The 25,100-nt window shown below is 46.7% G+C and overlaps 1 protein-coding gene across 4 annotated transcripts in view; it reads left to right on the top strand.

Annotated features, from left to right (window-relative positions):
• il1rapl1a (interleukin 1 receptor accessory protein-like 1a) overlaps positions 1-25,100 on the top strand; it is a 125,504-nt gene that overhangs the window by 52,454 nt on the left and 47,950 nt on the right. For all 4 annotated transcript variants that reach the window (XM_057051436.1, XM_057051425.1, XM_057051456.1 and 1 more), the window contains exons 3-5: positions 1,758-2,043; positions 7,340-7,526; positions 8,555-8,708. In XM_057051436.1, the coding sequence (XP_056907416.1) occupies positions 1,758-2,043; positions 7,340-7,526; positions 8,555-8,708 (627 nt within the window). The remainder of the gene's footprint in view (positions 1-1,757; positions 2,044-7,339; positions 7,527-8,554; positions 8,709-25,100) is intronic.

The following is a 25,100-nucleotide window of genomic DNA, read 5'->3' as shown; positions in this document are numbered from 1 at the left end:
GAGAGGGAGAGAGAAACAGAGGAAAAGCTTGGGGGGGGGGGACTGCAGTATTCCTCATCACATTGATTTTCACCCCAGCAGCGGGAGGTGGGAAATGTCAGGCTCTAATTGAGTTGATAAAGCCGTTTTGAGTTTCAGACGTAAATATAGTTTCGATCACAAAAGGCCACCTCGACACCAGCTCCCCTCCTCAACCTCCCCCTCAACCCCCCCACGAGGCCGACACAGAAGGAAAAGGGCTCCTCGTTGTGTATTTACACATGCAGGTCATTCAGAATCCTCCTCACCTCTGCGGGTGAAAGCAGGTGACACAATGTTGGAAGACTGGATTTGGATTTTTTTTTTTTTTTTTTGCCCTTTGTGGTGGGGGAAGGTTATCACCTGTGATGGCGAGATGAAGGCAGAGGTCATATCCATTAGAGGAGCAGAGGGTGAATAATGAATAGGCTGAATGGGGCCTGGTGATGATTACAGCTGGCTTTGTTTACATTTAGGGACATTCTGTTTGAGAAGAAGAGACTGTCTTCCACACTCCCACTGCAAATGGAGGTCTCAGCAGTAACACAGAGTTTTATAATCAAGTTTAAAGTTAGCAGGAGTGCGGGTGAACTCATGAGAGTTACACATCTGCAGGGGTTTGCACTCATTATCAGAATAGATAATTAGTAGTCTGTGTCTCACACACCCACATCATCTCACATCCATATGTGAACACCAACGCACACACATGGTTGTGGTTAACCGGGATAGTAATTAACAGGAATAATTAGTCCCACGATCATTCATATACGCGCTCGCCTCCAAACACAAGTGCACATTGCCTTTGTTTTGTTTAAGAATATTAATGCTGCACTTAGCTGTCCCTGTGAGGCTCAGGATCACTCACGGACATACACGCATGCGTCCTATTACTTGATCGGATCACACTCATCATCGCCGTGGTAACGTGCCCTCAAACACACCTGCTGGAGAAATAAAAGAAATGGAGGCCAAGTACTCCAAGAGCGATTGCTGAATGTGAGGCGACCTCCAGCTTGGGGCTCTACATGTGTACAGTCAGAACCCAAAAGTGTGAGTTGTTAACAGCAACACATCCATAATGCATGGACTGGCTTTTGATTTGATCTGGTAAATGGGCTGTCCTACTTTCCCTGTACAGCAAACACGCTAACTTAGGAGGACAGCTAGTTCAGATTGAAGGGTCTTCGGTGAACGACTGAGCAGCACGTTAGCTAAAGCAAAAGAAGTCTGAGACCAAGACAACACACATGCATGTGTGTGCATACGAGAGCAGGACACAAGAATAACTGAAGGGACGTAACCTGCCATAAATCTTCTGCACAATAGGGTCGTAACTCTGTAAATCCTTTACACATGATTTGTGGCTCAAAGAGGCTGAACTACATTTATAGCCATGCAGCGGCCCCGTCTACACGCTGTACACTGGTTATCGTTGGATGAGTGCTGATGGTCTTGCTGGAGCTATTAATTGAGAAGTCTTTCATGTTGTGTATTATATAACGTCAGTGTAAATAGTGCATCTTTATATTTTTATGCACTTTCACGGGCAAAAATATCCACTATGAATGACCAAGTTGATTTGTTGCAACACTTATGACAGAATAATATCTGGTAATATCTTGTATTTTTGTACTTACTGTGCGTATGATGGCAAATTTTGATTATTTCCTTTTACATAATCTTACCACCAGCCCAGTCCTGTACTGACGTCTCTCCTGTCCTTTGTCTTCCAACAGTGGACGGCTGCACTGATTGGTCGGTGGACTACCTGAAGTATCGAGTGCTTCAGGGTGAGCCAGTGCGACTGAAGTGCGCTCTGTTCTATGGGTACATCCGGGCCAATTATAGCCAGGCTCAGAGTGTGGGCCTCAGTCTCATGTGGTACCGCAGCTCTGGCCTGGGCCACAGCGACTTCGAGGAGCCCATTTCGTTCGATGGCACGCGTATGAGCAAGGAGGAGGATGCCATTTGGTTCAGGCCCGCGGACATTCAGGACGCTGGACTTTATTCCTGTGTCTTACGGTAGGTCAACGCCAGGGAAACGCCGTTGTTGTCCTGAAGACGTCTTGATGCATTCTGCATTATAAGAAAAAGAAACAACAGCTAAAATAATCCCACAAAAGCAGGCATGCACAGACAGTGTAGTGGGCCGTTACCGGGAAGCCCTGTTAATATAGGATGCATAATTATGTAACTGTAATGTATTAACCTTTATGGTGGAAAGCATCCCTCACTAAAGGCCTCATTGCAGCTCTTCATGTCAGAGAGCTTTAATAAACTGAGTTAAAAGGCCTCTTAAAGACCAGAGAGGGTTGCTGATGCATTCAAAATCAATGTGTTTGTGCGCAGTGATACAAGAGTCCATAATTCATCACATTACTGCATTCTGAGGGACTCGTGTGGCAGAAGCATATCCGACTGTTTATTCCAACAAGTCTTTATTGTAACTGAAATATAGTCCTTTTAATTTCATATACTTTAATTCAGGTTATAATTGTGTATTTTAACCTTGCACACACAGAACAGACACAATACAGCTGCTGGGTTTTACAGTAACAACATACTGTGTAGCAACGTGCGTCTCATTAGAAATGTCACTAATTGCTGATGACCTTTTACCCGATTTCATGCTTATGTGACATCAATCCTAAATTTTTGTGTGCTGCAAAAAATGTTATCAGCTGACAAGTTGAGTAATAAGAAGAATCGGCGTTCCCAGCAGAAGCTCACTTTGTACCATCATGACCAGTGTTCTTGTCACTGGTTCGACCGTTAAGGCTGATCTGTGTTCACCTAATGCCTATATTTTATGTGTGTGCATCGATGTAAATTGTCCTTTACCTGCGCTAAAGTACCCTGAGGTTCTCTTCCAGCGTAATTCTATGGACGACTAAAGTTGAAATAAAGTGCCCCCAGCTCCCTTTCTGTCGGATCATATCGAGCCAGGAGATTTGTGTCAAATACTCCTCAGAATGCAGCAGATGTTTTCGCCCTGAGCTTGAATCAGCTGCCTTTTTGCTAAGAGATTAATCATTCCATGTATGGCCTGATCACATAAGACTCACACAAGAAAACTCCTTCTCCGTCCTCCATTCGTATTTCATAAATACACATTACTCTCATCACATTCCCATTAATTTGCAGATGGGCAAATAGAAAGATCTACTCTAAAATATTAGCATTTCAAATTGAAGGCACGGATGATTAACAAAAATTTCTATTTGGATTACTTTAGGTGGACCTAATGAAATAGCAGGTCAGGGTGTTTAATAATTAAATAATGAGTTACTCATCTGGAATAATGCCATTATCAATAAACGCAATTAAAAGCACATTACCTGTCACTCCATTGTAGAACGAGTCCACAATGTCTGTCATAATCAGACATTAGTTAATTTAATCTAAATTAACCCAGAGACTCATTCTAATTGGCACTTTGATGTCTTTCCCTGCCATAAATATCATAGTTTTCTGTTTTAGAACCTTTTTTTTCATGGGTTTATAAAAAGTGACATTTTTCACAAACATCCATTTGTTTATAATTAAACCAAAAGTGAAGGCAATAGCCCTTTAAATATGCCACACAAATCAATCATATATAATAAGATGAATGCAATTACAGAGATGTAATTTTTGTTTTATTTTTGAAAAGAGACATTTCCAGTTTGCCAACATAATGAAATATCAGATAAACTGAACCCACTTTGATAGCAGACATGATTATGACCAAGACTAAAGGATAAGATGCCCTGTTATTGAGTTTTAAGATTGCACACAAGAAAACGCTCCATATGCGCTGTCTGGCAAACAAAACTCCACAATCATGTGGTGCAGCCCTTATAGATTGTGGTTTTATGGATAACAAAGTTGTCATTGGTGCTGAGAGTTGCCCACACCATGTAATCACAGGAAGAAAAGCAGGGTTTTCAGGGTTCCTAAGGGGTGGGTGGTTCTGCAAGGGGAGCTAATGTGCTGCATTATGGGCTATATACTGCCCGACAAAGTTATTGGCCAGATTTTGAGCCTGTTTTTCAGAGAATGTAACCAAAATATGAATATAAATGCCCTCAAATAAATAGCCACCACTTCAAAGCTGGGGTACTGGTTCTGTTTGAATCCACTGAGCTGCAGCAAAAATGCCAAGATTAAAACATCATCGTCCTAATACCTAGGGAATCCAAATGTATACGGCAGAACAGTTCCCAGAAGCTCCGGGCATGTTGTGTGCTATCTGTAAATGTAGGTAAATCCCTCTGCGTTGAGTCGGGCTTTTCAGCGAAGCCCTCCAGATGTTTCTATCAGACAGAGATATGGAGGAACACTGAAGTGTTTCTCTTTCTCTCCCATGGAAGTGCATGCATTTACTGGAGTGTGTGAACCTGCTCTGTCCATCTTTGTCTGCACATTTTACCCTAATCACCAGTTTTCATGTGAGGACGGCAGCATGTTTCCCATCTCTTTCACTCCTTTACTCCATTGTGTCATCACACGCGAGGTCTTTTCCATCAGTTTGGATCAGGGGTGGGCAAATCCAGTCCTTGAGGGCTGGATCCAAGCCAGACTTTCTGTCCTACAGGGAAACACTTTCACTGGGGGTTTCATTTAACTTGCTAAAAGCGGTTTCTCCCTGGTAGGATGCAAAACCTGGCTGGATTCCAGCCTTCATGGATTGGACTTGTCCATCAGAGGAGGACCTGTAGGACAGAAAGTCTGGCTTGGATCCGGCCCTCGATGCTCACCCCTGCTTTAGGTCAATCGTGCTTAATCATTTTAGAAGAATTTGTATATGGCGTGTGCTCGAGAACAGTAAAACCATCCTCCCTCCCACCATTACATTATTCACCACGCCAGACAATAATGTGCAGAAAATTACGAGCTAACGTGAGCCGCAGATTAATATCCCAAGCATATACACACCAACAGAATCTGACAGACACCATAGCATGAATTGCACTCTGACTGTCCATCAATCAAGGAGCAGTGCTGACACCTTCCCACAATGCACAGGGTGCCTGCTGTGAATATTTAATATGTGGAGATGTCTTCTATTGCTTCCCTGGGGACATCAGTGGCTCAGGTGCTTGACTGTGAGAGGTCATTTCCTATCATCTTCAGCTTATATCAACAAACCGAGGGATGGGGGAGATCATATGCATATGAGTAACATGTGAGCTTACATGACTGCAAAAATGTATGATGTTAATTGGATAAAAATAAATGAAAATTGTGCTTTATTAATTAAATGTAGATGTTGTTATATTACTATGACTCTTTTCACTCTATCTTTAAATTCCATGGCTGCGTGCAGAAATGTCGGTCTTTACAGTAAGTGTGCACATGTGTGCCCCTATCTGCATCTATGTTATATAATCCCGGGGGGGTCAGAGGTATATATATATATATATATATATGACAAAGGTGACTGCCTTATTGCTTCCATAACTTGAGTAGATCATGTGAAAACTTGCCATTTACAGTGAATGGGAGCATCTGGCGAACCATAAATGTGATGTAATGAAAAGAAATGAAAACCCATATGGCAGTGTGCACCCCCCCCCCCCCCCCCCCCCCCCACCCCCCCACCCCCTTCCTTCACCTGAGTCAGTGACCGAGTCAAATGAGAGTCAGTCTGGGCCAGACGGGAAAGGAACAGAGCTCGGCTAACTGTATAAAAGCACGTGGCCTCTGCGTTTGAGGCCGATTTTATTGCGTTGATCTCACTTTCAATTGAAGAGAAACTGAAGTTTTAATACTATTTTAGATATCAGAGCTGTGGAAAGTGTTTGAATTTCTCTCTGCTTTGTCTTTCTCCTTTTGTGGAGCATCTGATATATACTTTCATTACCTTCATAGTCAGCCACAGCCACATCGCCTCTGTCCCACCGCACTTTTATAGCTCGCTGGCCCCGGAGCAGTTCCTGCTGAATTTATGCTGTTTTTGGTGGGATGCTGCAGAAACATCTCCTGGGTTACTAAAGGCACATCCATCATTAAATGAACTGATTTGGGGCCTATTCTAGCAATAATGGAAGTGTTAACAAAGGGGTTTCATCCCCCACCCCTTTTATTATCAGCAGTGTTTAACTTGAAGATGAGAGTGTGTACACTGATCAGGTTTGAGATCAGCTTCATGTTACAAAGACTCCATCTGACAGTTTGTGGAGGTGGGGACAGTGGTTGGAACATGTGTGAGCCGGAAGCCTGAAATTGTGTTTTTGACATTGGAGATAACAGAGAAGAGTGAATGATAGAGTGAGGGGAGATTAATGTGTGTGTGTGTGTGTGTGTGTGTGTGTGTGTGTGTGTGTGTGTGTGTGTGTGTGTGTGTGTGTGTGTTGTGTGTGTGTGTGTGTGTGTGTGGTGTGTGTGTGGTGTGTGTGTGTGTGTGTGTGTGTGTGGTGGGCCTCGGTCTTTGTGATGACCAAGCAGCTTTAATCTTTGTGAGACCTTATCAGCAGTTGTCTAACCCCACCCCTCATAAATCCATTAGTGACCATGAGTGTGACTCATTGACTCGATAAAGCTGCTGAACACATTATTGCTCACCAACAGAACAGCAGAGGCAGAGTGGTACACACAAACAAATGACTTCGGAACAAATAACCTGTATAAAGCACTGAGAATTTGATAGGCTCATCTGTTTTGTTGCAGCACATCATTGATGAATGAGTCACTGTATGTTCCTCCAACTGACCAAAAAAAACCAAATCAACTTTTGGATTGATTGGAGACCCTAAACTACCCCCCAGGTGTGTGCGTGGGTGTGTGCGGGTGTGTGTGTGTGTGGTCCATGAGGAACTGGTGGCATGTCTAGGTTCCCTGTCTGGCTGCAGGGATCCAGTATCTCCAGGACCCAAATTAGGAATAAGCAGCAGTAAAAAGAAAATGGATGGATAAAGTAAAGATGCAGCTGTGGTTTAAGTTGATCGATTCATTTTTTTTTAAAATTGCTGGACCTAGAAAAAGATGGAGAATATGCATCCTCTGGGCTGGAGCTAGACTCTGATAGCAGTGCTAAAAGAAAAGTAAATTCAAGGTCTTTTGCTAAATAATCCTGATATTGTTTTTTTTCTGCTCAAATATTGAATCCTGCCTTCAGGTTCATCGTATGGTTTGACCTGTGTTTTATCTATTTTATTAGACTTAATGTCAACACTGAGAGGAAAGTTGATGTAATGTAAAGTGCAGCAAAGACGCTGAGCTACAAGTTTACATTCAAATGCTGCCTGCATCAGTAAATATAGAGTCTGTGTTAAAGTTATGGTATTTACATCTAATCATCCACTGATCCTCAAATCTGTTTGTACCCTGTTCCCAGAAACTCCACCTACTGCATGAAGGTGTCCATGTCGCTGACAGTGGCAGAGAATGACAGCAACCTGTGCTACAATTCCAACATGAGACGCAAGGAGAAGGCAGAGCTGAGCAAGAGCAAAGAAATCCTCTGCCCTGACATCGACGACTACGTGGAGCCAGGCAAAGATCCAGACATCACCTGGTATAAGGTGAGCGGATTCCTGACCAGCCATGTTTACTGTTGTTGGTTGTTTTTTACAGCTGTTTGGATGGATGCTATCGTGTGCCTCGCTTTTATTTTTCCCCATTATCGTTTCATTACTGTAAAAATGGATTCTGTGATGATGGTATTTTACGGATATTCTGAAAGGCTTCATTGGTTTGTTTTTGTCTGTTATGGCTGTTTACATTTAAAATCTTTGTGCTAAATGTGTCTCTAGATCACTGGGACAGATAATAGACTGACACAAATGATCACAATAGTGCTTTTTTTCCAAGCAGAGAGCATCCATAAAACCCCCAAAATATTTTTTGAAGGACATTTCTCACACTCTGCCCCGCGGGTTCGCTCAAACTGCCTTTCCCGGGTCAGTTACGGCCTGCGGACAGCAACGTGTCCACTGGAAGAGTTCAGGCCAGAATAATCACAGGCAGATCAGCAGTGGATTAACTCGGCCAGGCTGGACCTCTAGGTTCTTCCAGAATTCAATTAGGGCCTGGATAATGAGTGGGAGTGCTGGAACCCAGAGTTATTTGGACCACTGTGGAGCCAGAGTGATTGAATTCGAAGGTCGCCTGGAGCGATGCTGGAGTACGGCCAGCCATTGTCACTGTGGGGGCAGTAGAGGACTGAGCGGAACGTGTCATGGGTACAGCCTTTGTGCGCAGATTTACCCCACACAGCAGAGACGCAACAGTGGCAACACAACAGAGACCACTTTAAATGAAATTCTCCCTCTCTGCTGGGTGGTGGGCATTTACCTCATCACAATAACTCCTGAGCAGATAAGTAGGGTAATGGCTAGGTGTTATCATTTTACTGTATGGAGCCATTATGCAGGACTGCCACGTTGATACTTCATTCTGAAGCAGCGTGGAGCATTTCATTCCTTGCCTGTCATGCCAGTGGCACGCACCGCCACTCCGTGCATCAGCTGTTAGTCATCCCGTGATGGATTCTGAAGTTATTCATCACCTGCATAGAGTGCAAGTTGAAGGTCTGCCTGTCCTTCTGCAGGAGTGCCATCCAAAGCAGTGGCGTGCCAGCATCATCCAGAAAAGAGACATTCTCTCGATCCAAGAGGTGAAAGAAGATGACATTGGGAATTACACCTGTGCGGTCCAGTTCGGGGGGTTTGTGGTCCGGAGGACGACTGAACTAGCCGTGACTGGTAAGAGCGTGTTTGTTTGAGCAGAATCGGCCAGTGTTTGCTTTCCCGATTCTAATGTTCATTTTAAATGGATCAGTGCACCAACAGCGACGGATATGGGGAGGAGAAATAGATGGAGCAAATACACACATCACTAGAAAAGACTGCAGCGATGAGCTGCTGCTGCTGCTGCTGCTGTGTTTACAGCTGCAGGATGTTGAATTTTGGAGTCTGACCGCTGTTGCTTCATTGAACTCAGCACATTTAACCGACCAAGCAGTGCTGAAATATGTAAGGCTGAAGGCTAAAATCTTCCACAAAGAGCCAAAGATCCAGGACCAAGGTCAGCAGATTAACTTCTCTCTGGTGGCTCTCTTTCTCTCTCTCTCTCTCTCTCTCCCTCTTTTATCTATTAGCATTGATGCAAAAGTCAACTGTACTATTTCAGAATTGTAGTAATGGTAAAACACTTGTTACAACTCAAAATAACTGGTATAAATGTCATCAGAGCCTGCATGTGCAGGGCCAGTGTACCCTGGATTTGATAAGTATCTCCTTTGGTATTTATTTGTGTGTCTGGTCATTGCTCTTGAGCGATAAGCATGATAGTGGTGCCGGATACACGGGCTGTTTCCTATCTAACAAACAAAATGGTGCCTTCACCTGGGGAGCGTGCACTGCGGGATAAGGGGTTAACATGCAAACAGCAGATACAGCCTCGTCTTTGCCTGATTTTGTCACTGATGGACCACATTTAATCTTCAGGGAGCTTAATAAAAATGAAGCAGATAAGAAGAAATTAAAAAAACAAAGATTAGAACAGATGGATCTTTGTTTCAGCACAACACTCATAGGGTTTTAGTCCTTTTCAAAGATGAATGTAAACTTTTCTGGCCTCAAAATTAGATTTAATTTATTTATTAAATATAATGAGTAAATTTGACAAACATCTGCTATGGGATGTCATGATGCAAACACTTGTTTTACTCAAACATAGCATCTATCACCATACAGTAATGTTTGATTATCAGGCTGATGACAAGGTTTTGCTTCTTGTTTTTAAACCACATAAAAGACTCTTAATTCAAAGGAAAGTGGACACATTTTGGCCGCCATTACTCTGCTTCACCACCAGGGCATCATTGATGCAGCACCTCTTAAAACCAGTTGTAGTCTAGTAGAATTTGATTTGTTTGCACTAACCCTGGAATTATTTCTTTTAATAAAACTGCACCATCATCCCCTCAAGTGGGCGTGTGATTATCCACATTTTATCGCAGCCTCTTAAAGCCGACATTGCTTGGACAGCAGGTATAAAAGTCCAAACTGTGTCTGCAATGTGAGGGCTAATGTTATAGTTTATCTGATAGGACAAAGGATGAAGGAGGTCATTAAATTTAAGTGATCTTAAATACATTGCAATAGACGCTGACCTTTGCGCTGACCCTGACATTTGTTTGTGTGTATGTTCGTGCACACGGGTGTGTGTGTTAGTTTCTGACTCTGCCGCAGGGCTTCTATTAGAGGCAGTCCAGAAGCTGCAGTCTGAGGTCACTCTGGTAATAGAGGTTAACTGCAGGCATAAACACGAGCTCACCCTGATCAAAATGATCCAAGAGCCTCTTAATCAAGCACCAATGGGCTTCAGGTTAATGGAAATGTAAGACAGAATATTAGCCCACCCTACCCTCACCTTCTGACTTTATGCTGCCTTTCAGTTTGTTTCAGGGTGCATTCAAAGACGCATAATCACCCTTTCTCATGTTGGCGATGCGTTTAGAGAGCACAAACACATTATCAAGCCGCGGACAGACTTTTGTTTCCCTCTTTTCTCCATCAACCCTCCCCTTAACCTCCTGTAGGGAAAGTGTGTTGTGGTGTATCCTCCTATTTCATTAAGTTTCTTTTTGCAGTGCGAGGAACAGACGCTCACCTGCAGAGTCTGAGGCCTCCACGTTTGTCTCCCAGAACGGATGCAATGTATGCATCCCTGCAAGTGTTGGGCTGTTTCCTAATAGTACATATGAATCAATTCTATTCAGTTTTTATGGTTCTCGCAGGTCTCGTTCCAGCACTGTGATGGTGATGCTACAATAGTATTACAGCAGATAAAAGCCCTGTTCAGCTGATGTATGCCACTTTCCCTGGAACTGTAGTAAGGAAAGTATTATATGGAGAGAGTGGGGAAAGGATAAAGAGAGCAACAGAGGGAAATTGACTGATAATGGTTCAGAAGATAGAAGACAAGCAATAGGATGAACGAAAAAGACAGGAGAGGTTGGCGCTCCTGCACCTTATCTGTATTCCTTTTCGGTATCTCGGAGCAGAAACGGTGTGTCCGTGACTATAAACATAATATTATCCCAGTGTTTATCACAGCGCACATTACCGTTTGCCTCTGTCCGACTTACTGTAATGGAGTCGTTTGGTTTGATGGATGCCTCGGGCATGGGTTTCTATCTTTCGCTCCCATTATACCTCTGTCTGCATCCCTTCACCGCTGAAATGCCTGTCTGCACATTCAGCATAGCCCGCGAGTGTGGTGATTGAGGTTATGACCAATGTAAATGTACCATTTGGCACAGTGAATTGGATGAGCAAAGGGCAGGAAGAAAATAAGGGGAGGAGAGGAATCATCTACTTTACCTCTTGTTGAACACGGACGGTAGAAGAGGAAGCCTGGCGAGCTTCTATTGTGAACAATTACATGTGCAAAAATGAAATAATGATCTCTATCTGCTGTTTGTTTTGTGATATTTGATGCAAGAGATGGATATTGCATCAGGGGAGTGTGCCAGACAGCATCTGTGTGCGCAGTTCAGAGTTAAGGATTGAGAAGGTTATTCAGGCCATTGTGTCTGTCATGGTCAGAGGTTTCTTCGGGAGCCTGAACGCCTCACAACCTTATAAACTGTTCCTGCTCAGATATGTGCACGATTTGCGGTTTATTTGATTACCATGATGATACCACCGCTGGGCCGGGAGCCTCAGCCGTGAGGCTTAAAGAAAGCATTCAAGACCCTCCTCTTTGTTTTCCCTCCCCTCTATTTATCCCGCTTTAGGTGGATGGATGGCTGAAGAGACGGCGATTAGCATTGATATTATCCAAGACAGGAATGAGTGAGGGCCGATAAAGGAGCGGGGGTGACAGAATGAGCCGGGCTAGCACTCGGCTGAAACCGTCACTCAGACCATGTGGCTCTGGTGATGGTGTGACATGAATACAGGGGGCTCTCTGCTGTGTGCTGACCCACTGTGCGCTCTGTAAGCGCTCTTTTAGCTGTGTGTCCTTGGGGAGAAAATGATAAAATCACACCCGAGATAAGTGTTGCTCCAGCGGATAGCTTGTCTTCACAGCGTCTACACATGCATACCCTGCACTTCAATCACAAACGGGACCACTGCACACATCCCAAACACCGGGATACATACATTATTTATACAAGATAGTACAGTCCCACGGATTACCTGTGGTGATTTCTTCCATATAGGAAATGACAGCTGAGCTGTAGATGAAACAGCCATATTACCGGTCTCGGTTGGACCAGAAACAGACCCTCTCAACATTAACTCTCTCTCTCTTCCTCTATCTGCTGTAACCTCTCCTGTCTTCTTCTCTACCCCTTAAATTTCCCTCTTTCATTATTCCCAAACTGTCCTCCCTGCCTTAGAGCAGGCCAGGATTTACTCCACCTCGATTCAAATAAAGCTGACACCAATCTGCACGTGACAAATGCAATTTACATCCCTCACAATTAATCACGCTTGACCTACCATGTAGTCTGGCCACACACTCATCTCTGGTGTCATTTTTATTTAGACCGTGACGGCTGCTATCAAAGGAGGAGTGGCGATATTAAAGTGATCAATCTTTACCTTTAAAGTGTACATCAAATAAAAAACCCAACTTTTATACTCCAGAGGCCTGCGGTTCTGCCTGCTTTACTGTAAAATCCGCTGCAGTTAATGAAACATAAAATCGGATTTCTTTCCCCAGACTTGATGTCTTTGAGGCGGCGTGAAATTAGCCAGCAGCCCCCTCGTTAGATCTGCTTTTTGCTAACACAAATGTGCAGCTAGATGTCCGGCCAGTTGATTTGGCAACGCCAGTAGTCCCCAATGATCGCATCTGATGAAGTGTCGTAAGGTCCTTGCAAACAAGCCCCTCGTGGAAGTGAACACGGCAAACCACAGACCGACACCCCATCAAGGCCGTTTGGATGAAAAGGAATATCGGCCTGATGCTCCAGGATTCTGTGTCAATCTCTGCCTCACTTCATCTCAGAGGTTCTTGGATCTCCATCTGTTTTAGTCGCTGGCAGCTGAGCCACCTACCAGTAGTTAGCGCGTACTGAGCAAAAAGGAAATATCCCCTTTGAGATGGAAAATCGGTTTCACTTTAATGAAGTATTTTCTCTATTAATTACGGTCTAATTTCACCAAGATCCTTTATTGTTGTTTGCCTCCTCCAGTGATGTTATATCAGTGTATTTTTCCTTGATTTCCAGATGAACAGATTTGTCAGGCCTAATTAATATTTTCTTTCCATTATCAAGATGATCTGAAGTCTTTTCTAAAGGACAGGTTAAATCTAAGCTGTTACAAATTTGGACTTTCCTTTTGCTTTGTAATTAAAGAGAAGCTTATTAAATCTATCACAGATACTCAAAAATACATTTAAAAACCATGTTACTCATGATGTTGGTGCAAATGTTCCTCCGAGTGTGGGTGGGAAGGCCTCTGATGGACACATTAAAAACCATTTTTATAAAAAAATCCTTTGACATGATTTGGAAGGTAGAAAATGTTTTGAAAATTTAGAAAATGTTAGTGGGAACTGTGGTTACCGCTCAGTGATGCAGTTTGTTATGTTACTGGGAAAATTGTTTGATCTTTGACTATAGATTTCTTTTGAGAGTGATACTATCTATCTAGTTGTCATCTCTTACAGGTAGTGGCCAGAAACCTCACTGACTCATGTTTACCTGCAGACACCTACGGACAAAAAAGTACTTTTTCCTTTGCTTGGATAGTTTCAAAAAGGTCAAATTTTCCACTTCAAACAAGATGCTGTGATGAGCACTCATGTTCTACCCGAGATAATGGCAACCCCCCCCCCCCCCCCCATTTGGCTTGATATGGGTCCCACACCTGCTGTGCAGCACAATGTTGTGCAGAACATAAAACCACCTTAGAAAATAATCGGACGGTTTGGCCAGAGGACCACTAACCATTAAAATCTTGCAGGATCCCAAAATTTGCCCCTGGGTTCACTTGCACCAGAGCTTTTTCCTCTCATAAACCATCACCCTGCCTCTCTGATGACACAAACACTGATCATATGCAGCTCTTCCTTTCGGAATCCTCTGCACTCTAAGAGCTAACGTGCCTACAAGCATCAGCATCGCCAGTCACACTCTTTCTTTTAAGGGATTGCTGCACAACTGCCATCTCAATTACCTTTAAATTTGCTCACACTTGTGGTGCTCATGGAGGTATTGAAATGGTCAATAAGGCATCCTAAATAACCCCCTCATTATACAGCGTCCTTGAAAAATGAGCTACCTCAGTCCAATTAAAAGATAAGAAGGTGACAATTAACAACAGAAAATAGGCCTTTATTAAAACTTATTAAACTTATTAAAACTTATTAAACTTATTCAACTTTATTTGATCTCAGGAAAAGAGCAGAATGTGGAAATGAATTTAAGATGTCACACGCGCGAATTGATGTCTTTAACCTCACAGAAATGACAATAGGATGTATGCTATCTATAAGTTCAGCGTCTCTTTTTTACTTGGTGAACAAAGCGAGTCAAACAATGGACATGGTTGAGTTATGGCAAATATTAGATTTTTGTTGTCTTCCTGCACATTTTTATGAGCTCACTCTGTCATTCTTGTGTCAGGGACAAAAACGTCTCTGCATCAATGAATGATGGATTTCCTCTTCTCCCCCCTCAGCTTTAAAGCGTCCCGCACGTGTCCCTCGAACCTGCCTGTACGCATCACTGTGCAGTGTGTCAATGAAAATGTCCCCCCCTCCAGTGGCAATCTGCCGCCCTGGCGTTCCTGCATAGTGAGAGAGCCTGTCCACAAGTCACAGCCAGCATCTGCATGTGTACGCGTGTGTCTGTGTGTGTGTGGACACATGTTGGCTTTTCTGCCCAATACAGCAGCAAATTGATTTTAGACTTTGTTTTGCTGTTGTTTCATGAACTCAAGTTTCCACTTTAACTCATCCATCGATGAAACAAAGAGGAGCCGGTTTCCCCGGAGCAGGTGGCACATGATAATGACAATAATACAGGTGCCCACTGCTTTGCCTCATTTTCCTCTATGCCAGCAGTGATCACGTGGAAGCAACAGGTGGCCGGAATACATAAATGTCTTTGAACGTGAAATCTATATTCCACATTCTATATCATTACAGTCTCACCCTGTATGGAGAAGAGTGATAGAAAAGATGTTAATGCTGAATTTTTCTGATGTGTTTTGCTTTAATAGGAGAATGGATATGAATCCAAAGGGGAAACATTTAAGAAAAACTGTCAAATTAACCAAACGGAGGTGGCCAAATCAAAATGTTGCACTTGTATTATTTTTGTTCGACATTAATAAATAGATTGTGGAGGTGGTTAACGATGCCTCTGTCCTATTTATATTCTCTTACACAAACTTTGCTTTTCTGCTTCTCCTCCCATCTCTGGTGTTATTTTTAATTCCCCTTCAACAGAGAGAATAGAGGAAGCGCTGCGCAGTTTCTCCCAAAAATGCTCGGCGGTCTCACCTGCTCGGTTTAAGACGCGTTCCAGCGGTCCAACGTTCAGCCTCTCTGCCACCCAGCATCGCCCTGCGAGCCTTTCGTACAGGAAAAGGCTTTTCTTTTTAATTAGATGCCAAATAGGAAATCTATAGTGCAGAGAAGTCTGAGTCCATTTAGACTCGAAAAATCAATCAGATCTCTGCCATGTTTGTATCATTGTGTGTTGCAGTGCGGAGATTTCCAGTCTGAATGATATGACTTAATTCGTTAATTAATGAGCAAATCTGGTTTTAAAGAAAAATATGCATAAAAATACACACACGATCTTTAAAATCTACTTAGATAATCTTACCTGATTTAAAAATAGCTGACAGTTGCAATAGTTCCACATAAGATAATTGATTTAACCTCATTTTTGCTTTGAATTAGAAGGGAAAAAAGGAAAGAATGAAAGGCAGAACTTTCCTCTGTCTGACATCCTTATTAATCCACTGGCAGTCAAATCATAATCATCTAAATCCATAAATACTCACGTCTGTTGACGCTCCTACTGTGCGCGTTGAGCCCAGCGCATTTGATAAATAAAACAACACAGCCACTTTCCTCATCTTTATATTTATATTATTGAGGAGCACACAGAACAAGGAGAGCCTCGGCACAACAACACTGTCAGCAAACCATCTTCAGTCAAGATAGGAAAAAAACTATTTTCATTTTTAATGTAGGGGAGAGAGAAACACATTTAAAATGGTTGTTGTGTGGCGGACACATTTGGGTGTATCTCACACCCAGGTGATGCGTGGGGTGATGGGCGTGGTTATCCCTTGATTGGATGCACGGTTCAACGCGCCATGGAGTGTTGGTCTGCTGGTTGCAGAATAAAGACGTCTAAACCATCTGCTCTGTCCGAGTCGTTCCTCGTCCTGCCACATTGGTGACCCCGTTTTGAACATGTTTGAGGCAGCAGACGATGGTATCTCCTCTTCGGTAATGTCGCCCCGACACGCGCAACCAGCCAGCGTCATCGCGTCCGTGAAGCTGCCCGACTTCTGGCAGAGCGACCCGGCCCCGTGGTTCCAGCATGTCGAAGCGCTTTTCCACCTGCGAGGAGTCACCGAGGACGACTCCAAATATTATTTGGTGGTCGCGGCTCTGGACCAGCAATCCACTCGCCGCGTCATGCAGCTGCTGCGGGATCCGCCACCGCGCGGAAAGTACGCAGCGATCAAAGAGCTCCTGCTCCGGAGGTACAGCCAGTCCGCCGCGGAAAGGGCGGACAAACTGCTTTCCCTGCCGGGTTTGGGCGATGGTTCGGCGGTGGACCTTATGGACAGCATGCTGTCATTGCTGGGCTCAGACGAAGGCGGGTTCCTTTTCCCGCACATTTTCCTGCGCCAACTTCCACATCCGGTCCGGGCGGCCTTGGCGAACTCCCCGAGTTTGGCGGCTGGTGATTTCCGTGGTTTGGCTGAGGAAGCGGACCGTGTGCTGCTGACTGCGAGGAGGACCTCCGTGCAGAGTGTGTTGGCGGTTTCCCGGCTGCTGGTACCAGAGGACACAGACCAGGCGATGGTTGCTGGAGTTTCCTCCCGGAGGAGGAAGAGTGACCTGTGTTTCTTCCACCAGCGTTTTGGCCACAAGGCCCGGCGCTGCGTTCCTCCATGTGCGTTCGAGACGCAGGGAAACGCCAGGGCCAGCGCTCAGTAGCAGCTGTGGGCGCTGGTGAACAGGAGGAGCTGCTGTTCGTCAAAGACTCCCTGTCAGGCCGGCGGTTCCTGGTGGATTCTGGTTCCCAGAAGAGCCTCCTCCCTCCAGGCAGCGCAGACCTGTCATCCTCGGGCGCAGGCCCCCAACTGACTGCTGCTAATGGTTCCTCTATTGAGACATTTGGTACCAGGTCGGTGACTGTTTGTTTTTCTGGACGCAGGTTCACATGGGACTTTGTGTTAGCCTCCATTACTGTTCCCATCATAGGCGCAGATTTTCTGTGTTCTCATGGTCTGCTAGTGGATGTTGCTAACCGACGTCTAATCGATGCTGTGTCTTTTGCCACCTTTCCATGTCTGACGGGGGGACCTGGGCCGCTGGCACATGCCAGTTTTGCTGCGGCGGGCAATGTTTTTCAGCGGTTGCTGGGTGATTTTCCGTCGCTTACTACGCCTGCGTTTTCCACGGCCGTCACAAAGCACGGGGTGGAGCACTTCATTCCCACCGCGGGTCCGCCCGTTTTTGCACGCGCTCGGCGACTCGATGCTGTGAAGTTGGCGACGGCTAGGGAGGAATTCGCCACAATGGAGCGTTTAGGGATTGTGCGGCGCTCTAACAGCCCATGGGCCTCTCCGCTCCATATGGTGCCCAAGGCGGATGGCACTTGGCGGCCCTGTGGCGATTTTCGTCGTCTTAACAACATCACAGCCCATGACCGTTACCCCATTCCGCACATTCAGGATTTTTCCGTTCGCTTGGCAGGCACTACCATTTTCTCCAAGGTAGACTTGGTGCGGGGCTATCATCAGGTTCCGGTGCGTGCCGAGGATGTGCCCAAGACTGCCGTGATTACCCCGTTTGGGCTTTTCGAGTTCCTGCGCATGCCCTTTGGCCTGAAGGGGGCAGCACAGACCTTTCAGCGGCTAATGGACTCGGTATTGCGTGACCTCACCTTTGTGTTCGTCTACTTGGACGACATATTGGTAGCAAGTCCTTCGGCAGATGAGCACCTGACCCACCTTGGGCAGGTTTTTCAGCGACTGGCAGATCATGGCCTGATCGTAAACCCAGCGAAATGCCAGTTTGGTCTGCCAGTGATTGATTTCTTGGGCCACCGCATTTCTTCTGATGGTGCAGTTCCATTGCCATCCAAGGTGCAAGTGGTGGCGGAATTTCCTCGTCCGGTCTCCGTTAAGGCTCTGCAGGAATTCTTGGGGATGGTGAATTTTTATAACCGTTTTCTCCCCAGGGCAGCCCACCTCCTGCAGCCACTGTATGAGGCCCTACGGATGAAGAGGGCTACAGATCAGGTCGACTGGACTGCCGAGCGGGTCCAGGCGTTTGAGGGGGCCAAGTCTGCCTTAGCCAACGCCACACTGTTGGCCCATCCGGCACCTCGGGCGGACATCGCTTTGACGACTGACGCCTCAGATGTGGCCGTCGGGGCAGTGGTCGGTGGTGAGAGTGTGGGTGGTGCATGGCAGCCCCTTGCATTTTTCAGTCGCAAGCTACGGGACAATGAGCGGAAGTACAGCGTTTTTGACCGGGAGTTACTTGCATTGTACCTGGCTACGCGTCATTTTCGTTTTCTGCTCGAGGGCCGGTCTTTCACGGCTTATGTCGACCACAAACCTCTGACATTCGCTATGTCAAAGGTGTCGGAGCCTTGGTCTGCGCGTCAGCAGCGTCATCTGGCGGCAGTGTCGGAGTTCACGACTGACGTTCGGCACGTGGCTGGAAAAGCTAACCCGGTGGCCGATTGTCTGTCGCGGGTGTTGATTTGTCCTGTGCACTTAGGGCTGGATTTCTCTGCCATGGCGGCTGACCAGTCGGGGGACCCGGAGATAGGGGCTCTTGAGTCCACCGGTACAGGCTTGAAGCTGGAGAAAGCTGTAGTACAGGATGGCGGTCCTACCCTCCTTTGTGACGTTTCCACCGGTCGTCCCCGACCTGTGGTCCCGGTGGCCTGGCGCCGCAGGGTCTTTGATATGGTCCATTCCCTCTCACACCCGGGGGTCCGCGCATCGGTGAAACTGGTGAGTGCCAAGTTTGTCTGGCCTGGCCTTCGCAAGGAGGTCAGAGAATGGGCAGCAGCCTGTGTGGCTTGTCAGCGTGCTAAGGTTCACCAGCACACCAAGGCACCCCTTGAACCATTCGCGATTCCAGCCAGACGGTTTGACCACGTGCATGTGGACCTGGTGGGACCCTTACCGCCATCCCACGGGTACACTCATCTGCTCACTATGGTGGATCGCACCACCAGGTGGCCGGAGGTGGTCCCTCTTTCCTCCACGACATCGGCAGACGTCGCTAGAGCATTTCTTTCGGCTTGGGTCGCACGTTTTGGCTCCCCTTCCGACATTACTTCTGACAGGGGACCTCAGTTTGTCTCGGAACTGTGGTCATCTATGGCTAGGTCCTTGGGCACACAGGTTCACCGTACCACTGCGTACCATCCTCAGGCTAACGGGCTTTGTGAACGCTTTCACCGTTCACTCAAGGCAGCATTGCGTGCCGCGCTTTCGGATGACAGCTGGGTGGATCGTTTACCTTGGGTGATGCTTGGTTTGCGTTCAGCTCCTAAAGAGGATATGGATGCTTCGCCTGCGGAATTGGTCTTGGGACAACCGCTTCGTGTTCCAGGGGAATTTCTGCCAGAGAGTGCGCCTCCTTGTAACTTTCCTGCCGGAAGTTATTTTTCGGCTGGGCCTGCTCTGGTTCCATCCCCTGTGCTCCACTGTTTCCCGCGGTCGTTTGTACCGACGGACTTAGCAACAGCTCGTTTTGTTTTTGTACGACATGACGCCCACCGGTCACCCCTTCGCCCTCCGTATGACGGCCCATTCCGGGTGCTCGAGACGGGGGCGAAGAGTTTCGTGCTCGATATGGGTGGTCGGTCGGAGCGGGTCACGTTGGACAGGCTGAAGCCAGCGCATTTGCTGGTTGGGCAGGATGTGTTGCCGGCTCAGGTCCCCCGTCGGGGCCGTCCTCCCAAGGTCCAGAATGTCCCGTCTGATGATCTTTGTTCTAATTTACAGCCTGCTGTGGACTTTGTTTCTCCTGCCTGCGACTCATCTGCGTTCCCGGAAGAGGGGCGCCGCAGCCGTTATGGCAGGCTGATTAAACCCCCTGTCAGGGACTGAAATGTAAAATTGTTATTTTTCCTTTCCCTCTTTCTGCTGTTCTTCTCCCTTCTGGGTGTTCGGGGGGGGGCTGTGTGGCGGACACATTTGGGTGTATCTCACACCCAGGTGATGCGTGGGGTGATGGGCGTGGTTATCCCTTGATTGGATGCACGGTTCAACGCGCCATGGAGAGTTGGTCTGCTGGTTGCAGAATAAAGACGTCTAAACCATCTGCTCTGTCCGAGTCGTTCCTCGTCCTGCCACAGTTGCATCGATTCGTGTTTGTGGGTGGTCTTATTCCGAATAACACCAAATCACTGTTGTCATGCTTGAGTTCCTCTGTTTTTCTGTCTCCAGCACATCGGCTGGTCTTCAATCAGATTATGCCTGAATAGTTTGTTTCCTCATGACTCTGCACACTTTTCTGCACCTTTTCTGCGCAGCATCTGGAGCGTCTCGCTGGAATAACTCGTTACATAATTAGCACCAAATTAACACTCATTTAGGCAATTGTGTTGAGAGGGTTTTCAGAGGCTTTATCACATGCTGTACGAGGCTCCAACGATACCAGACTGACTGAAAATAAACTACAAACACAGACGCTCTTTAAGACAGTCCCCCAAAAATCCACGTCAGGGTGAGAGTGGAATATCGCGCTGAGCTGTATCCTCATCAAAGCTCACAGAATCATGCAGCAGGACAACATTACGTTGCTGTAGTTTCAGTTCACAACCGCACCGACGCACTCAAGGTAAAAGATTATTTTAATTTCCTCCTTCATCAACATTATCACCTCTTTCTTTGGAGTATTAATGAGAAAATGATGGATTTCTAATGAAGTCTAGTCTCCTGGAGCTTTGGAACAAGCTCATATCTGTTTGCACTCAAAGAAGATAGCAAGTGGAGGACTACTTTTTTCTTTTACCCTTTAATAACCTCCTTCCCTTTAAGCTGCCTCTTTCTTCCCAAAGTCTCAGACACAAAAATTACAAAGAGACAGGCTAATGATAAAGTAAATATACATGACTAGAAAAGTCCTCCACATTATTCCAGTATTATTCAGTCCTGTCAGCAACCAGGGCTGAGCGGAGCAGTGTTTGTGTTCTGACAGCAGCACACAAACATGCGTGCTCATACATATGGAGCAGACTCGTGCGTCCCTCTCAGTCCCACCGTCCTCCTCTGCATCCTCTCTGAGGTCAAACGCCCCCGCACTTTTCTTACTCCCCTTGTATCATTTTTCTGTCCCTCTATTTAAAGCCGACACATTCCCACCTCAGGTGGGGCAGAGGTTCTTTATTTCATTAACATCCCCCAGCATGCCAAAATTCATTATCCAAACTTTCTGTTCTCAAGCGCCAGAGCATACTAGCTAACACGCGGAACAAATTCCCCACTCCTCATCCTCCCTCCCTCGCCTTCTGCACCGCTGCTAATAAGTATGTTTAGGATGTGATTCACCTGCATCAAAGGCTGCCTCTGAAGAGGCCCACTTTGTATAGCTGCTTCATGATTAGCCATTAATGTCAATCCCGTCCTTGGTTTCCTCTGCTTCCATGCTTTGAAACCAACCAGTGGCTGTATCCAAAATGCAAATAGGAAGTATCGTTACAGCCTCTTGAGCGACTGTACGGAGCTGATGGCTGTTTGTAAGAGGTACCCGTGAAGGGGGGCTGCTTAGATGTGCCGCCTAATTCCCTTTTATGGAGGGTACGGGATTCAGCTTCTGATGCACAAATTTTAACCTGTTGACGAGAATCAAACAGAGGTTAAAGGTCATTAGGAATAACAGGATCTACTGTACAGTGTGATGCAAGTGGTGATTCTAGGGGAAAGAAATAATTTTATCAAGCTTTATTAAATAAAATGGAGCAATTCGAACTAATCCAGATTGGGATTTATGTCATAAAATGTGGCGTCTGGCTTTGTTTGTCCATGCTGAATGTGAAATGGTCCACGAATCTCTTCTGAAAGAAAACTATATGTATTCTTTTTTCAGCTGAATCTCAAGAGACTTTCCCAAAGTACTGCCTGCCATTGTTAGTGCAATCACCCAGTGCCATTGAATTTGATAGGGGAGCAACTCAGGTTCACCATGTTATTCCAGGCTTAGTAGCTCTTTATGGTCTTTTGGGACCCACCTTATTTATGAGACAGTGTGAAAGGGCTGAACATGGCTGCCACACTCCGCCCTCAAACCTTTTCTTCCTTTTCTTTTGCTCAAGTGTTTGATAGAATACTTTGGGCAAAATTCATTTTTCAGTTTGTTTTCTCTGCAACTTCAGGGCACTGAGCCGTTGAAGCTTTACCTGTGTCTTTCAGCTGTGGTCACTTCACTTGGCATATTAACCTTTCTCACTAATACATTGCATCGCCCTTATGTTTCCCTAGCATTCAGTGGCCACACTGTGTGTGTGTGTGTGTGTGTGTGTGTGTGTGTGTGTGTGTGTGTGTGTGTGTGGTGTGTGTGTGTGTGGTTGTAATTGCTGGTTGATTTGTGGTCAGAGGGGGTCATACATCCTGCAGGGAGCATGTCAAGCTTTTAAAATGAGAGAAACGGAGCCAAGCCCTGCACCCGTTTAACCCACAGCACCTCAGAGCAGGTTGGAGCGCTCAATCAGCACCTTTGCTTTTATTAGAATTTAATATAAAATGCTGTTGGGCTAATCTAATACACCATGCCTTATAGTCTCACTGTATTTTACTGGGAAAAAAGCAGATATACTGTGTTTACACTGGACCACAATGATTCCGACAGGAAAACAAAGGGTTTAACTATCACACATAGCGCACTGTCACAAAAGGAACTATTTGATTTACAGTCGTGAATGCTGGTACCAGAGGACACAGACCAGGCGATGGTTGCTGGAGTTTCCTCCCGGAGGAGGAAGAGTGACCTGTGTTCTTCCACCAGCGTTTTGGCCACAAGGCCCGGCGCTGCGTTCCTCCATGTGCGTTCGAGACGCAGGGAAACGCCAGGGCCAGCGCTCAGTAGCAGCTGTGGGCGCTGGTGAACAGGAGGAGCTGCTGTTCGTCAAAGACTCCCTGTCAGGCCGGCGGTTCCTGGTGGATTCTGGTTCCCAGAAGAGCCTCCTCCCTCCAGGCAGCGCAGACCTGTCATCCTCGGGCGCAGGCCCCCAACTGACTGCTGCTAATGGTTCCTCTATTGAGACATTTGGTACCAGGTCGGTGACTGTTTGTTTTTCTGGACGCAGGTTCACATGGGACTTTGTGTTAGCCTCCATTACTGTTCCCATCATAGGCGCAGATTTTCTGTGTTCTCATGGTCTGCTAGTGGATGTTGCTAACCGACGTCTAATCGATGCTGTGTCTTTTGCCACCTTTCCATGTCTGACGGGGGGACCTGGGCCGCTGGCACATGCCAGTTTTGCTGCGGCGGGCAATGTTTTTCAGCGGTTGCTGGGTGATTTTCCGTCGCTTACTACGCCTGCGTTTTCCACGGCCGTCACAAAGCACGGGGTGGAGCACTTCATTCCCACCGCGGGTCCGCCCGTTTTTGCACGCGCTCGGCGACTCGATGCTGTGAAGTTGGCGACGGCTAGGGAGGAATTCGCCACAATGGAGCGTTTAGGGATTGTGCGGCGCTCTAACAGCCCATGGGCCTCTCCGCTCCATATGGTGCCCAAGGCGGATGGCACTTGGCGGCCCTGTGGCGATTTTCGTCGTCTTAACAACATCACAGCCCATGACCGTTACCCCATTCCGCACATTCAGGATTTTTCCGTTCGCTTGGCAGGCACTACCATTTTCTCCAAGGTAGACTTGGTGCGGGGCTATCATCAGGTTCCGGTGCGTGCCGAGGATGTGCCCAAGACTGCCGTGATTACCCCGTTTGGGCTTTTCGAGTTCCTGCGCATGCCCTTTGGCCTGAAGGGGGCAGCACAGACCTTTCAGCGGCTAATGGACTCGGTATTGCGTGACCTCACCTTTGTGTTCGTCTACTTGGACGACATATTGGTAGCAAGTCCTTCGGCAGATGAGCACCTGACCCACCTTGGGCAGGTTTTTCAGCGACTGGCAGATCATGGCCTGATCGTAAACCCAGCGAAATGCCAGTTTGGTCTGCCAGTGATTGATTTCTTGGGCCACCGCATTTCTTCTGATGGTGCAGTTCCATTGCCATCCAAGGTGCAAGTGGTGGCGGAATTTCCTCGTCCGGTCTCCGTTAAGGCTCTGCAGGAATTCTTGGGGATGGTGAATTTTTATAACCGTTTTCTCCCCAGGGCAGCCCACCTCCTGCAGCCACTGTATGAGGCCCTACGGATGAAGAGGGCTACAGATCAGGTCGACTGGACTGCCGAGCGGGTCCAGGCGTTTGAGGGGGCCAAGTCTGCCTTAGCCAACGCCACACTGTTGGCCCATCCGGCACCTCGGGCGGACATCGCTTTGACGACTGACGCCTCAGATGTGGCCGTCGGGGCAGTGGTCGGTGGTGAGAGTGTGGGTGGTGCATGGCAGCCCCTTGCATTTTTCAGTCGCAAGCTACGGGACAATGAGCGGAAGTACAGCGTTTTTGACCGGGAGTTACTTGCATTGTACCTGGCTACGCGTCATTTTCGTTTTCTGCTCGAGGGCCGGTCTTTCACGGCTTATGTCGACCACAAACCTCTGACATTCGCTATGTCAAAGGTGTCGGAGCCTTGGTCTGCGCGTCAGCAGCGTCATCTGGCGGCAGTGTCGGAGTTCACGACTGACGTTCGGCACGTGGCTGGAAAAGCTAACCCGGTGGCCGATTGTCTGTCGCGGGTGTTGATTTGTCCTGTGCACTTAGGGCTGGATTTCTCTGCCATGGCG

The sequence above is a fragment of the Takifugu flavidus genome, chromosome 1 (genome assembly GCF_003711565.1).
Source record: "Takifugu flavidus isolate HTHZ2018 chromosome 1, ASM371156v2, whole genome shotgun sequence".
Classification (NCBI taxonomy): domain Eukaryota; kingdom Metazoa; phylum Chordata; class Actinopteri; order Tetraodontiformes; family Tetraodontidae; genus Takifugu; species Takifugu flavidus.
This window is presented reverse-complemented; position numbering and strand designations above follow the sequence as displayed.